We start from the raw sequence: 20334 nt of genomic DNA on the forward strand, positions 1-20334 counted from the left end.
AACTAGATTTTTGTTACATAATTGGCTTATTTCGAGTGGTTCGGGGGCAGCGCCCGCAAAAGAAAATCTGGATTCTTCTTTTTTTTGGCATTAATTTTAATTTTGAATGAACTAAATAAAAATTGAGTGGACTTAATAACTATATAGGTGTAATACAATGTATTTTTTTCCGATTGAGGGTCGAGTTGAGTCCATCCTTACCTAATGATGGATCCGCCCCTGGCCCTATACCGGCTTCCCGCTGTATATAACACGATTAAAGGGAATAACATTACACACACACATTTTCTCAATCACACTATAAATTTCACCTTCAACACCAAAAAATGACATCAACAAACATTATGTACAAGCAGAAAACAATGTTAAATAAATTACTAGTTATCAAAAGAAAAAAAAAAAACCCAATCAAGAACGAGACGAGAAAAGATATTTATTTATCATGTGGGAGATATTAATGGCTCCAACGAACTCGATTCCTCGTCATCAATATCCGGAGCCCGCAAACAAGGTGGGCTATAGGCATCAATAGCGTTCTCTAAATTAGCTTCCATTAATTCCGTTTTTTCGTCAAAATTGTCTCTTTCCCTCGCATCCTGCTAATTAGATAAACTCACTTAAGTTTCACAATGACTAGAAAAAAAAATAGTTCAAAATGAAGTTAGTTTCTGGAAAACTACTTAGTTTCTTTATCCTGTAAAGATTTAGACAATAATTACTAAAAACAAAATATATCTAAATAAGTAGCTTCTTCGTGAAATTACAAAGCCAAAATATATCTAAATAAGGGCAAATTATATCTAAATGAGGTATGGTTAAATTACGAAAACACCCTCTTGTTTGAGTAATTACGTCCATTAACTATGTATTGTCTTACGGAAAAAACCCTCATTCAGTAGGTAAATTTAATACCTTAAGGGTGGACGAGTAAGACAATACATAATTCAGGGGGTGGTTGTAATTACCCAAAAAAAAGGAGTTTTTTTTTCGTAATTTGACCGTACCTGAGGGGGTGGTCGTAATTTGCCCATCTAAATAAATAACTTTACCTTAACCGAGCACTGGTAAAATGTAGGAAGGAAACGAATCTTGCAGTACTCATTGAAGAGGAATGTGAAAACCAAGAGAGGTATTGTAGAAAAAGCAGCTGAAGGCTTCGACTTCAATCCGAAAAGACCAATCATCGTAACTTGCATGATCACAATTGCAACTACAATGTAGTGATGAATATAAGGCCAATATTGACCGCACGTTTCGTATGTCGTTATATACACATCTCTAATCTGCAAGACCCAAACAAAGTTCTACATCATCGAAATAAACAATATTTAAAATTAAGAAAAAAAAATAATACGTAATATCCGAATGTTAGAGTTGACCTGGTTTACGAAGACGACATAGCCTAGGCAGAAATAGCCTACTAGAAATGGTAGAAGCAAAGGCGAGACAACTGCATACACCATGCCGATTAAAATGCAGAGAGCAACGAAAGGAATAATTCGATAGTAAGGTAGGGAATAAAGATAAGGCCGTTTTTTCTTCCCACGGTCCCACGTGTGTGACTTTATCGTATCCCATAAAAGCAATCCAGGCTGAAGAATCTCCAATGAAAATCCCGATAGCCCGTTCGTCAAAATGTACGTCATGAAAAAATCCGCCTGCAATAAAACGAGAAAATGAGATGAAAAAAAAATGTTATGAACTCAGAAAATTCTATAAAGATGAGTATGAGTATAAGAAAAAGTGTGAACTTACTTGAGCAGAAGCAGCACTAGCGAGTCGACTAGGAAAATCTCTCGGATGGCTAAAAGATTCCCCGATTTGATCCAATAAAGATCCCGATAAAAGGCTTAGGAAAAAAACATTTCCGACGAGAAAATAGAAAACCAAATTGCATGCTTTTATATCCTTTCGACTCCTCGATACATAACCACCTAAATTCGCCATTCCCATCATTGCAAACGGTACGATGTACACAAAACTGTTGAGTATAACACTCGGAATATACCCCGTCACAATCGACCTCAATCCAGGTCTACAAAAAAAAAAACAATTTTTTTTTCCATAAATCAATTAATTAATTAAAACTATAAATTAATAAAATGCAACTTACATCAATTGCACAGCCATTGCGGGAGGAAACCATTTTGTAAGCCGTTCGAACTTCGCGATTCCTTGGACAGCTGTTACGGGTACGGCGAAGAAGATTGTGAGTAGTGAAGCTGCCACATAGACACCAAATTTGTGAAGGGGTAAGTATTTATATTTAATTGATAAATTATTCCATAATACATCTCTTGGTTCTGGAGCTATTTCGGTTATCCATAACAGAGGGTTCGATGTTTGCTGAGATTGTGCTGCTAAAGCAGCACCCCATCTCGATTTGAATGTGATGAAAGCAACGGGCAATTCCTGCAAAAAACCAAGACATGAAATATTAAAAAGTACTCGAAAATATGACCTCTAATTAATATTTTCAATATTAATTAATAAATATAATGAACGACAATTTTACCTTTGATTGAAGCTGTTCTTTGGTCTGCGTATTACTTATTCTACGTCCAAGTTCTTGAAGTATTTCCTTCAGTTGCTCGATTTCTGCATGAGGGGCAACTCTGTTTTGTTTAGTCAATGAACGATGCCTCAAATCCTCGATTTTTCTTGTAATAGACTTCGCCTGGTTCTATACACCATTTGAAAAACGAATATTATATTAAATGAAAAACATAAAAAAATAAATAAAAGACTCGCAAACGTTACCAATAATTTATCGAGCTCTTTTCCATCGTATAGTATTTGATAAGACTTGTAAGAGTGTGGATGATATTTCGAGAAGAAGTGATCAACAGCACAATCACGAGCCTTGTGTTCGTCGCATAACGGAATTTCTCGAACTAAAACGGTGAATTGATTTGGCTGATGCCTCATAATATGCAGCTGATTAATTCTCTTCACCAAAATATCTTTGTATTCCTGCAAATGACAAATAAAAAACACGAGTCACCATTTCTAAGCCCCTCAGATTTCTCACATTCTATAAGAAATTCATCATTTTTTTTTTAATATATAATATATTAGTATCTATGCCTCTTTAGCATTTTTGACGTATTCGGCAGATTACACGAGAGAGTGAGTACATAATAAGAACAACGATGACTACCTTGTAGAGTAGGTATAATCCGTAACAAGACACGAAATGCAAGCACACAAAGTGCACCCAAAGCCTGCTCAACATCAATTAATCAATTACTCCGATAAGTGTGAAAATTACTACACATCACAACCGATACGTAAACCGTGGGGTTAATTAGTATTAAGGTTAATCAAGAATGCTGAAACTAGACTATTGTTTTGAAAAAGAAATAAATAATACTCGATTTTTTTTCCTTTCCAAACAAGCCTTAATTACCAGTGGGAGCCATTGGCAATGTTGGATATTGTGAAAGCATCCATCGAATGCGAACGACGATACGGCCCGCCTTCACCGGCGATATAGTTAAGTGGAAGCAGTAGTAATAATCCAGTAACAGAGCAAACCAAGAAGAAATTTATCCTGAAAATTAAATATTTTAATTTCACCATTAATAATTCTTCAATTGGAGTTCATTCCTTATATAATGAATGAAATTAACCAATCAATAGAAATCAAAAACCCATATTCCACATACAATTAATTGTGAAAATAATTTAATTAAACTCCGAACAAACTAAATAATAATAAAAAGTAAATGGGAATTTCGGCTGACCCGAATTTGAAGAGGCGGATGAAGATCAATACATCGAGACCGCTGGTGTCGAGGATCTCGTCGTCGGTGACGGAGAGGGAGAGGCGGATCCACTCGACGGAGGGGAGAAAGCGGCGGCGGAGGAAGGAGAGGCGGCGGTGCTGAGAGAGGCGGCGGGCGTAGAAGATGGGGGCGTTTGAAGGGGAGTTTCTGAGTATGGAGAAGAGGGTGAGGATCAGAAGAGCGAAACCTATGTTTATCGAAGCTGAAGTCAACAAGCTCTCCGCGTTCATGATCGATCTCAATTTCTGATTTTCTGATTCCCGATTCCGATCGATCACCAAAATTCAATTCCTTCTTTTCGGTTTTTGTTCGTCGGCTGTTTAATTCTGCAAAAAAAAATGGAGATAATGAATCTGTGCGTGTGAAAAAACGGTGTGTTAGTGTGTGTTTAGACGTGGCGGAGTTTGAAGGTGGACACTGGACTGGACGTGATTGCATGAATTTTGCATGGTGTTTTGGATTTTAGCTATCTATATCCATCTGTAAATGGATTTGAATATTATGCGGGCAAGGTGTTTGATGAATTGATTTTTCGAATGGGTTATTTATGAAAAAACCCTTATTGTTTCTATAATTACATGAATTTTCTGTTGCATTAACACTCTTTTGAAGGGAATGGATATAAGAAATTTACAAACTATAGGGGGTCGGATGTAATTTTCAAAATGAAGAGATTTTTTGTAATTTACACTTTTTCGAAATTTATTAATTCAAATACAAGCTTAAATGTGAGATTGGATGATTTCAATGTGCGGATTCAAATTCATATTAATTAAATGGAATCAAGTTCGTATGGATGGATTCAAAAATCTCGTTCGATTGGTAAGATATTTTTATTTTTATTTTTGAGGAAAAAAGGAAATTTTATTCGGGTAAACTAGCCAAATTTAGGAGAAGGAACGAAACGATGATCTAATAACAAGATTATTTAATTTTATATTGGATAATCTTAAATCATATCTTAAGAACCAAACGATGCCTTAGAGCATCTCCAATGGAGAGGGGGGGTTTTCCCCTCCCCTCCCCCTCCCCTCCCCATCCCCCTCCCCCTCCCTCTACCTACGTCGTTTCCAACCGTTCGGTCTTATATTACTTTTTTTCCAATCCCCACTCTCACCACTATAATAATAATAAAATAATAATAACAACCATAATAATAATAATAATAATAATAATAATAATAATAATAATAATAATAATAATAATAATAATAATTATTATAATAATAATAATAATAATAATAATAATAATAATAATTTAATTATAATAATACAATATTCAAATATAAGTAAAGAAATAATCTTCAACTAATTCAACAACCCAGCCACATCTCGCAGAGCTCGTGCCAACAGTTATGATAGAAATGAGGAATTAGATTTAAACCCAAGAACAAGCGGTATATCCATAATTGATTATATGAGGCGTCGTCACACAATGCGATCGGTTGAAGTAAATCGTAACCTTCAGCGTGATTTAATAGCTCATGTGTGGGCAAGACACAATGGAAATGTGTAATAATTTTACTTAAGTTTTTATTTACGAATTAAGTGTTTGGTTTTATTAAGATAAAATAAAATAAAATAAAATAAAATAAAACCAAATAAAGAAACAAAATAAAATAATAATAAAATTACGAATAAAAATATAATTTAAAAGAAAATAATAAAATAAAAGAAAGAAATGAAAAAAAATAAAAGTATTTATTTACAAAGTGTTGATTTTATTGAAATTATGTGATATTAAATTATGTAACTAAATAAATGAAATAAAATAAAATAATGATATAATACTAAAATAAATACAAAAGAAAAAGAAATAAAAATCAACAAATTTGACATGTCAAAAAAAGAAAAGAAAAAAAGAAGAAGAAAAAAAAAAAAAAAAAAAAAGAAACAATCGGTTAACAAAGAAAAAAGAAAAAAAAAACAAAAAAAAAAAAAAAAAAAAAAAGTAAATGGAGAGTGGGCACACGCCCCCTTCCAGCAAGTGAGCTGGAAGGGGGCAGCTCAAGCTAAACACCCCCTCCCCTCCTCCCCACCCATACCCAAGCCATACCCACACCCCCATTACCCACCTCCATTGGAGGTGGTTTTGCCTCCTCACCCCTACCCACCCCCATCTCCATTGGATTAATGCCTCAGTTGATAAATAATTAGCTAGAGCAAATTCAATTACACCAAAGTGTGGAACTGCAAGTAATCTTTTTACTGCAAAGAACCCATTGACTTGTCAATATCCTGAATTTTCGAACTCAAATAAATCATGCAAAAAAAAAAAACATATTTGATCTCAACTAAAACTTATTAATATTAGCTCAGTAGCCAACCTCACTCACCAATTTCAACAGATCAAATAAAAAGTAGCCCTAAATCAAGAAAGAGACGTTCATCTTCACTTGTTTGCAGATTTCGATTCGTTCGACCAAAGGGGAGGCCGAATCTTATACTGCGTGTCCGATTTGGGTTTCTCTTCCTCGACTTTCTCGACCTCGTCTTCATCCAAAACGTCACTCGAAAAGGCATCAGGTTTCGTCTTGATGCAATTCTGCAGAGCCACAAAAGGGCTGACGCAATCGGACCCTTTTTCATCAGCGGTGCTCTTGAGAAAGCAAACGAACGCTTCCGAGAACTGGGACCCACACGGACCGCTCCGCAAGTGAGCAATGCAGGGGCAATCTAGTGCCTTTTGAGCCTTGGCTTCAGGTGATAATTCAGTGGTGTCATCTTCACCGTATGCAGCTGCTTCGGCTATTAAAGAATCGAGCGAAGGCTTTTCGGAAGAAGTCTCGGTTGGCGGGGGAGTTGTGGCTGCTTGGCTCGTTTGATCCTCTACAACTTCACTACTCTGTGCCTGTCCCATTTTCGGACCTGAAATAAAGGTTCTTCTTTAGAGTATATATAAGAAAAAAAAAATTAAAAAAATAAATAATATGGACACGGACTTTTGCAGAGTAAAAGTGTTGATTCATATTAATTATGGCGCTAATTGGACAAAGTTCAAGATAAGAAGAATGAGGTAAGTTACTACATTTGAATATGATTATAATTGATTTCATCACTGTCGAGAGTCTATTGAGTTAGAGATGTGTGCTTCGAGGAAACAGGCAAATCGGAAATTTGTTTAATTTGCAATTCTCAATTTAGCAAACTCCTGAACCGAAACTCGCCAATTTTCATTTAAAAAAAATAAAAAAAAAATCTCTGTTTCGTATTAAGAGCACACAGAATCAAGACTAATTTGTAGATACGGAACCTTTATCTATATATAATTATAGCCATTCAAGAACAACATCCAGCAAATCTCTGAATCAAGTCGTAACGAACATCTCTGAATTAAGCTTGACGGAAAACAAGTAACTAAACAGCTAATATCAGTTAAGAGTTCAAATTTGGATCGACGAGAATGAGACTTCATTCAATATAATGTGGACCAGTGCTACGCGATTCACAATATACGGCACATAATTGCAAATTAAGACATATTTTTTAGCTAGTTCTTTCTGTCTAGATTGCAATACCGACAATCCTAAACGGATAATTTTTTATCCGTTTCAGTAATTTAAAAGCAATACTAAGGTATTACGCATTCACAGAAATCAAAACATGGTAACGAAAAAGTACGAAAAACTTAACACAAAGAAGTCTCTCACAAACATTTTATCAAACAGGTGGTGAGCTATTCCATAAAAAACCCCATAAAATGTCTTGCAATAATCCCTCTCTAAAAGACCGACAGTACCAAATTAACATAGATTTTACTACTGATCATGACTAGGGTTTCATAAACCCCATTAGCCTGAAACACTAACGCTTCAATTATTTGCATCAGTGAAAATGAAATTCCTAAATAAACAAAAATGCTGATGAATAAGAATAAAAAATATAATGGGACATCCAGTAAAGTGGAGATAATCAGTAAACTATATCTACGGCATACCGTATTACCGACACAATTGACGAAGATGATTACGTCAGCTTCGAGCCAGAGAAATAAATTTGTGTGTTAATTTCAGAGGAGAAAGTTAGAGAGAGAGAGGGCTTCGATCATTGACTCATTTCGCGGGCTTGTTTGTTTCGTCTAATTGCCCAAAGTTTTCTTTATTTATCAGTAGGCCCATTTATCTTAAAAACGTTCAGTTTAGCGCCATATTCCACCTAAATTGCTAATCGGACCATGCATTTCAGATAATAGAAAAAGTAGTCCCTATATTACCATATTTGGTGTAATATCCACTAACCTTTTTTTTTGCCATTTCTTTTATTTATTATCAGTCAAACAACTAACTATATTATTAAAATTTCATTAACATATTATTTTAATTTCTATTTTTTTTAAATAATTTCTAAATTAAGTGTGTGATTTTTGTAAGTGGGTATTAATTTCACAATAGTTAGTATTTTCATTTAAAAAAATTCAACAAAGAAAACAAGTTGGCATAAATCTTCCATCAAATTACATTATGCGTAAGCCGCCATTTAGGAAAAAACTCACAAAAATTCCACCAATTTCATAATTGTATTTTTTATCGAGTTGCTACTAAATATTCTCAAATAATAATTGATGATAGTGTAAAGACACGCATAATATGTATACTTTTTAAGTGAATTAGGTGGTGCGGACATATCCCTCAACGGACGCATTTCGTAACCAAATATTCGATTGTCAATCATCAACCGATCGATCGACAAAGGTTGGGTCAATAATGGTTCTCCTTTTCAAGTAAATTTGGTTTGTCGAATGAGTCGGTTTTTATGCTGATAATCGACCTTAAGTACCCAAACCAGTCCCCAACTTAATTTAATTTACTTCAAATTTGCCAAACATGTAGTCATAAATTATAGATGTTGTGAGCACCCAAAGATAGTAATTAAGTAAATCCAAACTCCATTATTCAAACATAATAATCAACTAAATTGTACAACTTATTCGTTTCCCTATTTCCTTTTAACATGTCAAAATAAATATATTAATTAATTACTACTCAATATTTAGGGCTTCCCCAACCGCATAACTGATAATCTCCAACAAAGTATCACAAACGTCACCCAACCTCCGATTAACCGCCGTCAAAGGCGACGGAACCCCCGCCCCTTTCTTAAACGAAGCCTCGCAGTCGCGTCCCGCCACGGTGCCCGCGTTAACCGCCGCAACCATTGACGGATAAGTCGTACGGTCAATCACGTCAAACTTGATCGATTTCAAACTCGATATCGCGCTCGAGTACCCTCCGGAACAACTCTTCAGGCTCGCGATCTCCTGCTTGTCACTAGCGCTTTTTAACAGGTCGGTAGTTTTAGCGGCGGCATCTGCTGACGTGGACAGGGCGCTGTCCCTGAGTATGGTGGCCACACCGCTAGGGCTGAATTTTAGGTCGGATCGCGGATCGGCTTTGAGTATCGAGAGGCAGAGGTCATTGTGGGTCGTTTGCCTGCACAGGCCCGTACCGGGGTCCGTTGCGTTGACCCGGTCAAGGGTGTTGGTCAAGATGAATGTTAGTGCAATGAAAATGAGTGGTGGATTGATGAAATTTCTGCAAGCCATGATTATATTGATTGTGAATAGAGAAAATGGTTTTAGGGTTTAGGGTTATATATAGTGCACAAGAATTGGGATTATGTTTAAGTTAACATGATGCTTTGAATTAGTGATTTGATTGAGGAAATATATTATAAGGGTTTCTATATATATAGATATATATTTACAATCTTGTGAATATATATTGTAATATACTAATATTGAGAGTTTTATATTGAGGAAATCTTGCTTGGAGGAAATGAGATTATTATGTAAATGGTTGTAATAATAAATGTGAAATGCTAGTAATATTATTAGTTGACCATTATTGCTTTTTAATTTTTTTTTTGAGAAATTCAAATCATGTTGGCCATTATTTTTTATTGGGGGATTTTGCATTGACAATGAGGGGAAAATATATGTTTTATTTTGGCGTAATCCCGCTTTGCACCCTTGAAAAAGAATTTTTGGCACTTTGCACTTTTGAGAAAAATTAATTCCAATACTTTGCACCAATTAAACACAATAAATGAATAAATCATGCATAATTTATCTCGAATGTATTTTTAAAATTAATGAATGTAATTTAATATTTTTAGTGGTATTAATTTACAATGCCAAATGTCTAATCATATTTGTTGAGTGGTGATACCACCTCCAAACTATCTTAATTCACCACTAAATTTATATAAAATATGATAAAATACTCTTTAAATAATCGTATTATCCGGCAGGTTTGTTTAACTTGTTGCGCCGTAACACAAAAAAAATTCAAGCAAAATAGAATCAAAAATACGAAATTTGCACCAATAAAATTCGTAATTAGTAGACCAACATCAATGAGGGAAATTACAATTTTCTTCTTTAATAAAATAACCAATTTTCCAACAATTGCGGGTCGGCTGGAAAAACTATTAATTTGACTAACCAAACATCATATAAAATCTAATTATTTATGGTTAAACTCTTATCAATCAAACAAGACCTTAGTAACCTGAGTAGCCCGATTTGTATTTTTTTTGGCTATATTATAGATCAGAAACACAAGTTTTTAAGCTAAAAGCATAAATTCATTTTAGGTTTTCAATTTCTACGCGTATCAGATTGCAGAAAAAAAAAATTAGGAAAAAAAAAAGTCAATGCTGAAGATCGATGGTGACGATCAAATTTCCAACAACTATATGAGCAGTATTCATATTTTACACCACATTTTTTTGTAGATCGCTGACGAATGCTCTATTGAATTTTTATAAAATGTAGTTTTTTTCTTTTTTTGCTGAAAATTCTCAAGTTTAATAAAATTTGACTTGATGAATTCTTGACCCATACACAAAATAGTTATTTTACTTAGTTTAATAAAAAGAACGAAATAATCAAAATTAGTAAATGAATTGTTATTATCTTAAATTTTTTATTTAAATGATAATTTTCTCAATAATAAAAATATGTTTATTCCACTCCTAGCATTTATTTTGAGTTACAAATAAATTAAATTTGAAAATCAAGTAATAAATGAAATTTTATTCCTTTTTTTATTCCTTGTCGATACGAAACATAGAATATGATATAATATATTTATTCATCTTCATAGACCACAGGTTGTTCCTAGCTGGTGGAAATCAGACAGATAATTGACCGGAAATAACATTATTCGGAAAATTTTCAATTTTTTTCGAAAGTAGAAAATGGGTTCCGATTTCTGTTCCAAAAAAGTAGGAATGCAAAAATTCATTAGTTTATAATCTCTTGTTCCAAATTCACATAGAATGACAATTTTCACAATATTTTTTTTTTCTTTTTTATACCAATTAATATTTTATAAGGTTTTAATTTACTTGACCCTTGGTATTTTATAATTTTCATATGAAATATAACATAAGTTATTACTCAAAAAAAAATAAAAAAAATAACATAAGTTATATTATGAAATTACAAAATATATCATAAAATTATATTATATATTTCGACAAACCATAGAAATATTCGGAACTAAAATAGGATCGGAAATCGAAATTTCCAGTAATTTTATATATCATTCAAATTCCGTTCCAAATAAATTTGGAAAAATCGAAAATCGAAACTTCGGAAATTGAAATGAAAAAAATGATTACAAATTCGAATATTTTCGAATTGGAATTGGAGGAATTCGGAAATTCAATTCCGATTTCCACCCCTAGTCATTCCATTTCATTCATTCCTCATCCCTTTCCTAATAGGAGTGAGTATAACTTACTCTACTTTAGAAATCTGGTAGAGCTACGAATTTAGACCAACCCCTAGTGGGACTACTTTTAAAATAAATTAAAACAAAAGCTTAATTTCTTGTCCTATCGTTCAATAATTTAAATATTTATTGTTAAAATTACAATACATAATGATAATGGTATAAAAAAATTTGGTATTCCTACCCAACTTATGTGCATGCAATGTAGCCTTCTCAGTCTCTTTAATCAACTTAAAAAATTGGCCGAACTCTCCTACTCTAGCATGCATAATATTTTGGTTGACTTCTATATAATTACAGTCCCCCTCAACTATGTATTATCTTACGAAAAAATCCCTTCATATGTAAATTCAGGGATGTTAAATCGGTAAAATCGAATCGAGGTTTCGGTACGCCAACATTTCATGCCGTTTACCAAACTGAATATACGATTTGGTTAGGCAAATAACCGAATTACATAAATTTTATGTAAAAATATTTAAGAGGAGGGGTGGCTGTAATTACCCAAACAAAAGGGATTTTTTCGTAATTTGACCATACCTCAGGGGCTGACCGTAATTTGCCCATACTATATTTTGTACAGACATAGAACTATTTATACATATAGAATAATTTGGAAAGGGCGTAACCCTTTTCATTGGCATCATGGCATCAACAAGCTCAACAAATTCTTCTTTCTCCAAGAGGTGATATTCTTTGCAACCAAAATTTTATGTTTACCTGCACTTTCATTTTTTATTTTAGTTCCTTAATTTAATTAACATATCTTAACAACAAAACAAGGCCTCACTTCTTATGAGACAAAAAAAAAAAAAAAAGTTTTTGTTGTCTAATTTAACAATATACGGGAGATTTCAGATTACTAGGCAAAGTTGCGTTGGTCACGGGAGGCGCTAGTGGCATCGGAGAGAGCATAGTACGCTCGTTCGTCAAACACGGCGCCAAAGTTTGCGTAGCCGACATTCAAGACGACGTCGGCCGACACCTCTGCGAGGCCCTCCTTGACGACGTGGGGTCCACCTCGTTCATCCACTGCGACGTCACGATCGAGGACGACGTAAAACGGGCAGTGGACCACGCCGTCGCAGAATTCGGAACCCTCGACATAATGGTGAACAACGCGGGCCGAACCGACCCGCCCCGAGCACGCACCGACATATGCGGGTTAGATCTCTCGTCGTTCGACGGAGTCTTCGACGTGAACGTCAGGGGGGTGTTTGCCGGGATGAAGCACGCGGCCCGCGTGATGATCCCGGCCAAAAAGGGGGTGATAGTGTCCATCTGCAGTGTGTCGGGGGTGGTCGGGGGGGTCGGGTCCCACGCGTATACCGGGTCGAAGCACGCGGTGGTGGGACTCACGAGGAGCGTGGCGGCCGAGCTGGGAAGTCACGGGGTGCGCGTGAACTGCGTGTCGCCTTATGGTGTTCCGACGAAAATGTCGTTGTCTCCTCTTATCGCTCGACACGGCGGCAGCGGAATTAGCGATGAGGATGTGATCGCGCGGTACCGTCGTATCCATGCGAGTAATGCGGTGTTGCAAGGTGTGGAGTTGGCCGTCGAGGATGTCGCGAATGCCGTCGTATTCTTGTCGAGTGATGAGGCGAGGTACGTTAGCGGAGAGAATTTGATGGTCGATGGTGGATTCACTTCCGTGAACAACTCGTTTCGGTTGTTTGGTTGAAGTTATAATCTTTTCTTTTTTTGTGTGTTTGGAAAATTCGTGTTCGAATATTTCCTTTACGTACCTTTTGTTGTGTGGAAATTTATGAGTACAATATTGAAATCTATGTTTTAATAAAGTACAAAGGTATAAACAATTAGTGAGTTAATGACGAGAGGAAGTTGGATGTTAGATAAATCAAAATTAAATGTAAGAAATGTTTAAAACAAGGGCTTCAATGAAATATTACTCGACATCCAATTTAGTTGAATCAAATTGCATATATTAACACTCGTAGTGAGAAACGAGACGCGTAAATATCACTCTCTCCGTTCCTTTTCAATAGTCGTTTTTTTTGGCATGGATGGAGTACACAATATCATTGCCACATTAATTGATTAATAACAGAGAGTGTTTGAGAGAAGTAATAAGGGTAAAATTGATAATTAGTAAGTATGCAGAATTGAAATTCTAAAGTGACAGATAATATAAATAAAAAGAAATTCTCAGAAGTGATAAATATTGTGGAACAGATGGATATTTCGACGAGAATTAGTCATGACAACCTTCTCATTGTTTTCTCAAAGCAATGAACAACCTTCTCATGGGGTTTTAGAAATATAATTATAAAATAAAGTAAAAAAGACACCTGTCAAGAAAAAAGCTACTCTGTGAAAATCACCGGGTGTAGCATCGTATTCTCCTGAACAACCGGTAATTTATAATTAATTATAATTTTCTTGATTAATTATAAACGTTTTGCATGTTATGGTGTATATCCACTTTCATTTCTCATAAAAAAATTCAGTCCAATTTCAATAAATTCTACAATAATATTATCTTCCAATTTATATTTCCCTGCAAAATCCTTCAGCATCCCCTATTGCACTACATAACTACCACCCCAATCCCTCCAAAATAAACACAAACTAACATAAAATAAAACCTTAAATTAAAAAAAAAAAAAAAAAAAAAAAAAAAAAGACACAAAGAAGATGGGCCTACCTAGTACACACAATGTTGTGCTTCTAATTATTTTGCTCGGCGGGGTTACCACTATGAAAATCGACACGGTCTTCGCTCAAGCGCCCCAAAAACCCGAGGGTGATTCAACTTGTTGGGATCTGGCTAGTTTCGCGGCTTATTGTACCTCGTCTATGCAAGGAATTACGAAGCAATTTAATATGCCTAGTAAAAAATGTTGCATCTACGCTCAAAAGACTGACATTGTGTCATTCTGCAACGTATTCATTGGAGAAAACGAGCACATATACGATGCGGCTAAAGTCATTGGTATGGCACGCTATTGCCGAAACCCTTTTCCAAGTGGTTCAAAGTGTGGAAGTAAGTCTCGTATCTCTTAAAAAATCGTATTTATATATATTTTTTTAGTTATATTTTACTTTTAACTCCTAAACATTATTTTATGACATTGATTTCTTCTAATGCAGATATTACTGTCCCATGAAGTGAAGTGTACGAAGAACGTAACTCGTTGAGGGTGTAACATTGTCCGCATAATGAATCACAACCGGTTCCTATTTTACGTCTACAAATTGAATTAAATTAAATAAATAATAGAATTGTGTATTTATCGCATTTAATACAATTGTTATGTTTCAACGGAAAAATAAAGAAGATAATTGTTTTTTTCTTCGTCAAAATTCCGACATAATTAAGTTTTTATATGAATATATAATCACTCCCTCAACCCCACAAATTTTGTGGGCAAGTATATAGACTTCAATACGACTATTAATTTTCTGAATATACATAAAATATTAAAATATATAACACATTTTGTAGTAGAGTTTTGAATATATTAAGGCCCCGTTTGGTTGCCAAGATAAGCCATGATTAACTAAATAGTTGGACTTAATTTGATGTTTGGTATCCTCAATAAATTGCCGGGTCGACCCGCAAAAATTATATAATCATGGCTTATCTTGCCTTATCTTGGCTTAGCTTGCCTTCTAATGAGTTTTTTTTGTTGGACGTTTCAAGCTCCAATAAAATAATTGGGTCTCATTAGATTATTTAATCTTATATTGGCTAATCTTATCTTGCCAACCAAACGGGGCCTAAAAGGATGTTGAATGTTAGATATAATCAAAATGCAAGAAAGGTTTTATACTTTTTGAAATTCGAGGGGTCAAAGTATGATTAAAGTTAATTTCATAAAGGCAAACGTAGTTTATTCTTAAAATTATTTAATTAAATATTATAATTAGTTGATGTTTGATTAGTGTAGTTAATATTTTTTTCTTAAATAAATTTTTGTTTATTGCATAGTTAGTAATCGAACTCGTCAAAATGCAACTATAAAACTTGTCTCTCACAAAAATACATAATATTTATTTGGCTAGTTCGATTTATAACAACCAAACAAGGTCTTAGACGACGAAATATTAATTTGGATCCAGTTTAGTTTAATTAAATAGGTAATAGCCCTAAATTAAGGTCCCGTTTGGTTGCCAAGATAAGCCATGATTAACTAAAATAGTTGGACTTAATTTGATGTTTGGTATCCTCAATAAATTGCCGGGTCGACCCGCCAAAATTATATAATCATGGCTTATATTGGCTTATCTTGCCTTCTAATGAGTTTTTTTTGTTGGACGTTTCAAGCTCCAATAAAATAATTGGGGTTTCATTAGATTATTTAATCTTATCTTGACTAATCTTATCTTGTCAACCAAACGGGGCCTAATAGTATTAATGTATGTAACGCGTAAATTATTTCAAAGAATTTTAGTCATGAGAACCTTCTCATTTCTTTTTTTCTCAAAGCAATACGAGCCAAAATTTAATTTAATTCAAATTGCTTCATTTAAAATTTGGGAAAATCTCACATTAAGTCCATCAACTAATATATTTGTTAGTATGTGCAGAAAAAGTTATCTTTGGGTAAAGTTCAGATAAAAATTATTTTTTTTACCTAAAAGTCTATTAATGAGTAATCTTATATATAAAAGAAAGAAACGTTGGGCAACCCTAAAAAACCTAATGGTATTTCTGTAATTAAATATTTTCAATATTTTTTTCTCTGCTAATTTCTAACTATAATTTTTAACAATTATCAAAATTGAAACTAAATCCCGAAGAATCTTATCTAATGGTATTTTTGTAATTATTTATTTTTAATATTTTTTGTCTACTAATTTTTCAATTATAATTTTCTACCATTATCAATCTCCTATTTCTCATCAATATATCTCAAATCTTAAGAGATAAAGATATAAATTCGATTTGTTATTAATCTATATATTTGGATTATAAATCTTAATATGTCAGATTTAGAAAAACTAATGTGATATAAAATATGAATAATACTGCATTATTAAATTTTACTATGTTAGTATACTATATTTTATTATTATGTATTAAATTGATTATTTTTTTTCACTTCTGAAATAATATCCCCTGCATCGCACGGGGAAAAAATGCTAGTGACTATAATACCATGACCCTTTCTACACATCCGTCCCATTTAAATTATGAAACCCTAAATTTACTTATAACTTCATCAATTTACTCGTTGACCGTCGTTGAAGTTTTTTGGTTCACGCTATTATACTGTGTTGACCGCTAATCTGTTGTATTGACCAATCATTTTTTTAACATCAACTATTATGTTGTGTTGACCTCTATAGTGTTGTATTGACCGGTCAACTTTTCTTTTTAAACATCGACTATTATATTGTAGGGGCAATTTGCTATAGGTCCTCCTATAAGAGATTTTATGTCTATAAATCCAACTAATAAAACTCAATTTTTAGTAAATTTATTATTTTTAATATGTCAAAAATATCCCTAACAATATATGGAAATAAAAATCTCCAAAATAAATATCCCATAATTTTCTCCTTGCAGTTAATCAACCCATTCCAAAATTTCACGTATTCTCAAATCTCAATCTCAAATTCAACCACTCCCAAGAATCGATTCCATCAAATTTCACCGCTCCAAAACATCGATTTCATCAATACCAAACCTAACCAAAAATCGCATTGAGTCTGCCGTTTGCAATCCACAAAATTTCGTTTGTTGTCTACGCTGTGAAATCAGTTTTTTTTTTTCTTTTCTCGTTTGCTATTTGGAGATCGTTTGTTGTTTGAAGACATCGTCTGTTGTTTCTTCATTTGTTGTTTGTGATTTCTACAATGGCTCAAACACAATTTAGTCTCGGTAAGCAATACTCCTATTAACTACATGTACATATGATTGTTCGATTTTTTCAATACTCATTCAAAAACCCTTTTTTTTTCTTGAGACAGCGAACGAGGATGATGAATTCGAATCCCCGAGAAATCAGATATAAATTGCAGGGTTTGTTGAAGTTAGTAGTCTGGTTATATTTTTTTTTAAATTGCAGTTTGCACTTTGCGATTCTCTATTGCAATTGAAGTTGTTATTGGTTGTTTGCAGTTCATGTTTGGTCTTAATTGGAGTTCGTATTAATTGTTTGCAGTTCATGTCTACATTTGTAAGATGAACTGTTGTTTTCATCTCCAATTAATAATTGCTATTAATTTCTTTTAAATTTTACTTAAGCAGTTTTTATTAAGCTACTTTGTTTACACTTTGAAACATGTTTGTTGCAAGAGACATTTATTTGCAATTTTAATTTTCACTTTGAAACTAATTTGTAATGTAATGCTTGTCGTATGTTGACGTTCTTGAGTTGCGAATTATGTTGCTAGCAATTAGGTTTATATTGTACTCTAATTCTCATAAATTGGACTTTAGATTAGTTTTTCTCTTTTTACACATGTTCGCAATCAATTTTCTATTTGCATTTTTCAGATTATTTTGCAAATCTTGTTTGAACTTGCGTATGTTGTTTGTTGTTTGCAATCATAATTCTTTTTTGTTATTTTCCTTAACTTTGCAATTAGTAAGTCGTGGTTAAAGTTTGCAATTTATTTTTTGTAGGTTCAAGATTGTACATTATATCCTATCGTGAGATTGTTTCAACCCATACATGCCTGGGTAAAAAAGAATGAAGACAATTTTTGGTTAATGCCGCTGACATGAAAAAGTTCCTCGATAGTGCCAGTGGTCAAAAATTATTGTTTAATGATTTACATTTATTTTTCTCTTTGAAGTTTAATTTATTGTTTGCATTAATATGATTTATTGTGAAAATATTACACTTTTTAAAGTTTTGTTGCACATCATGTAATATTGTTATAATTTATTTTTTCTATTTCAAATTGAAATTTGTATTTTTATTTTTTATTGCAAACATATTTTTCGTTTTAAATAACTTTGGTAGTTTACAGTGTACAGTTTGCACTTCATTCTTTATCATTTTTCGTGTACAATTTGCCTTCAGTGTTTGTATTTACAGTTTGTAATTAGTGGTTGTTAATGTTAGCAACTATTACATTTGTTGTTTTATATCGTACAATCATTATCACATTTTGTTTCATATTCAACATCCACTGCAAAAAAAAAAGGATCAAGTCATTGTTCAACAAGATCGAAGAAAAGAAAAGCAACATTAAATGCATGCGGACGTGCGCGGAATCAATGTCAATGTGTGATAATAATCTTATAATTTAATTTTCACTTATAAGTTGCAATTTGCAGTTTTCTATTTTATGTTGCAAATTTATTATGTTGTTCAAATTCTTTATTTTGTTGTTTGTTCAATTAAAACTAATTAGAAAATACAAACAAAAAAATGCAATATTGTCGAGAACATACAAAATAACAATTAAAATCCAACACATATGATCTCAAGAAAATTAATAATTGAAAGATTGCTATAAAATACTTATGTAAAAAAAATTAAATATTTTTATAAAGTAATAAAGAATTAATTTTCAAATTAGTTGCCTTGAGAGAGAGTGAAATACGTGTGTGAGAGATAAGGGATGAGAGAGATGTGTGTAGGTGTGATGGGATGGGAGAGATGTTTGACTGTGTAGAAAGGAGAGAGAATGAGAGATTTGTGGGATTTGTTCCCTTAATTTATAAAATAACTATTTACAAATAAATATTAATTGGGGGCATCTATGTCTATACACTAATAATTTAATTTAATTTAATTGATCAAGGACCTACACTAATATTCATCTAATAGATTGGATCTCCACCTATATAAGTCTAGAATAAGGGGTGTCTAGCCAATTTCCCCTATATTGTATTGATACCTATTATGATGCGGGGAAAAAAATTGACTAGTCAACACAACATAAAAGCTAACAAAAAAAAGTAATAAAAGAATGAACGACAGTCAAGAGTCAAATTGCCAATATTGATAAAATTGTGGTTAATTAGGGTTTCAAATGTTTGAATTTTTTGTTAAAGTGCTATGAGTAATTTTGTCAAAAAGTACTTGTGTCAATAGATTTTATCAACTAATGAACTTTTGTTATAAACTATATATAAAAATAAAAGATATACTTGTTATAATTAAAAGTAGTTGTAAATGTGGCTTTAACTAATCCTCTTAAAACTTTTGCATGTTTATGTACTTATCCATTTTCATTTCTATGAACAAATTTAGTCCAATTTCAATAAATTCTACATTAATATCGCCTTCCAATTCACATTTTCTTGCAAAATCTTTTAACATCCTTCTTGCACTACATAACTACCACCTCAATCCCTCGAAAAACGACATGAATTAACATTTAAAAAAAAAAAAATAAGCCACGAAAAAGAAGATGGGCATACCTAGTACTCGCAATGTTGTGCTTCTAATTATTCTGTTCAGTGGAGTTATCACTTTGAAAATCGACCCGGTCTTCGGTCAAGGACCCTCGAAATCCGAGGAGGATTCGGTTTGTTGGGACACGGCCAATTTCGCTGCGTATTGTTACTCTTCTATGGAGGGACATACGAAGAAATTTCAAATGCCTAGTAAACAATGTTGTGCATATGCTCAAAAGATTAACTTTGTCCAATTTTGCAATAAATATGTTGTGCAAAATGAGCAGATATACAACGCGGCTAAAGTCGCTGATGTGGCGAAACATTGCAAGAAACCGCTTCGAAAGGGTACAAAGTGTGGAAGTAAGTCCCGTACCTCTTAAACCCGTGTTTCAGAATAGAGAAATAAAAGATTTTTGTTTCGACAGAAAAAATTATTTGATTCTTTTTTTCTTTCAAAGAATTTCTATAAAAGAATAATTGTA

At 33.2% G+C, this 20334-nt stretch overlaps 4 protein-coding genes across 4 annotated transcripts; 1 reads left to right on the forward strand and 3 right to left on the reverse strand.

The window, feature by feature from the left end:
• Window positions 1–248: 248 nt before the first annotated feature.
• On the reverse strand, window positions 249–4306 carry LOC105957003 (Early-responsive to dehydration stress protein (ERD4)). The gene is made up of 10 exons (XM_088811836.1): window positions 3747–4306; window positions 3410–3553; window positions 3161–3224; window positions 2761–2973; window positions 2516–2683; window positions 2114–2412; window positions 1756–2035; window positions 1380–1658; window positions 1050–1283; window positions 249–596 (listed from the first exon to the last, which is right to left on the reverse strand). Exons 1-10 carry the CDS (start codon window positions 4016–4018, stop codon window positions 441–443), a joined length of 2109 nt encoding a protein of 702 aa, XP_088667962.1. The 5' UTR covers window positions 4019–4306; the 3' UTR covers window positions 249–440.
• A 1666-nt stretch (window positions 4307–5972) lies between these two features.
• On the reverse strand, window positions 5973–7875 carry MIA40 (Cox19-like CHCH family protein). Its single transcript, XM_012980929.2, has 2 exons — window positions 7725–7875; window positions 5973–6655 (listed from the first exon to the last, which is right to left on the reverse strand). The coding sequence occupies exon 2, from the start codon at window positions 6645–6647 to the stop codon at window positions 6180–6182; it is 468 nt and encodes a 155-aa protein (XP_012836383.2). The 5' UTR covers window positions 6648–6655; window positions 7725–7875; the 3' UTR covers window positions 5973–6179.
• Window positions 7876–8765: 890 nt separating this feature from the next.
• LOC105957001 (uncharacterized) lies at window positions 8766–9329 on the reverse strand. The gene has a single exon (XM_012980912.2). The coding sequence runs from the start codon at window positions 9327–9329 to the stop codon at window positions 8766–8768; it is 564 nt and encodes a 187-aa protein (XP_012836366.2).
• Window positions 9330–12123: 2794 nt separating this feature from the next.
• LOC105957017 ((+)-borneol dehydrogenase 2) lies at window positions 12124–13325 on the forward strand. Its single transcript, XM_012980928.2, has 2 exons — window positions 12124–12212; window positions 12385–13325. Exons 1-2 carry the CDS (start codon window positions 12172–12174, stop codon window positions 13205–13207), a joined length of 864 nt encoding a protein of 287 aa, XP_012836382.2. The 5' UTR covers window positions 12124–12171; the 3' UTR covers window positions 13208–13325.
• The last annotated feature ends 7009 nt before the right edge of the window (window positions 13326–20334 follow it).

This window comes from Erythranthe guttata, chromosome 2 (assembly GCF_056151865.1).
Source record: "Erythranthe guttata isolate IM_541 chromosome 2, IM_541, whole genome shotgun sequence".
In the NCBI taxonomy this organism is placed as follows: Eukaryota; Viridiplantae; Streptophyta; class Magnoliopsida; order Lamiales; family Phrymaceae; genus Erythranthe; species Erythranthe guttata.

Excerpts from the sequence above, each read along its gene's own strand:
- LOC105957017 (XM_012980928.2), top strand. The coding sequence starts at position 12,172 with ATGGCATCAACAAGCTCAACAAATTCTTCTTTCTCCAAGAG. Across the intron at positions 12,213-12,384 it reads AATTCTTCTTTCTCCAAGAG|ATTACTAGGCAAAGTTGCGT; the intron begins GTGATATTCTTT and ends GGGAGATTTCAG.
- LOC105957001 (XM_012980912.2), bottom strand. The coding sequence starts at position 9,329 with ATGGCTTGCAGAAATTTCATCAATCCACCACTCATTTTCATTGCACTA.
- MIA40 (XM_012980929.2), bottom strand. The coding sequence starts at position 6,647 with ATGGGACAGGCACAGAGTAGTGAAGTTGTAGAGGATCAAACGAGCCAA.
- LOC105957003 (XM_088811836.1), bottom strand. The coding sequence starts at position 4,018 with ATGAACGCGGAGAGCTTGTTGACTTCAGCTTCGATAAACATAGGTTTC. Across the intron at positions 2,413-2,515 it reads AAGAACAGCTTCAATCAAAG|GAATTGCCCGTTGCTTTCAT; the intron begins GTAAAATTGTCG and ends GGTTTTTTGCAG. Across the intron at positions 1,284-1,379 it reads ATGTCGTCTTCGTAAACCAG|ATTAGAGATGTGTATATAAC; the intron begins GTCAACTCTAAC and ends TGGGTCTTGCAG.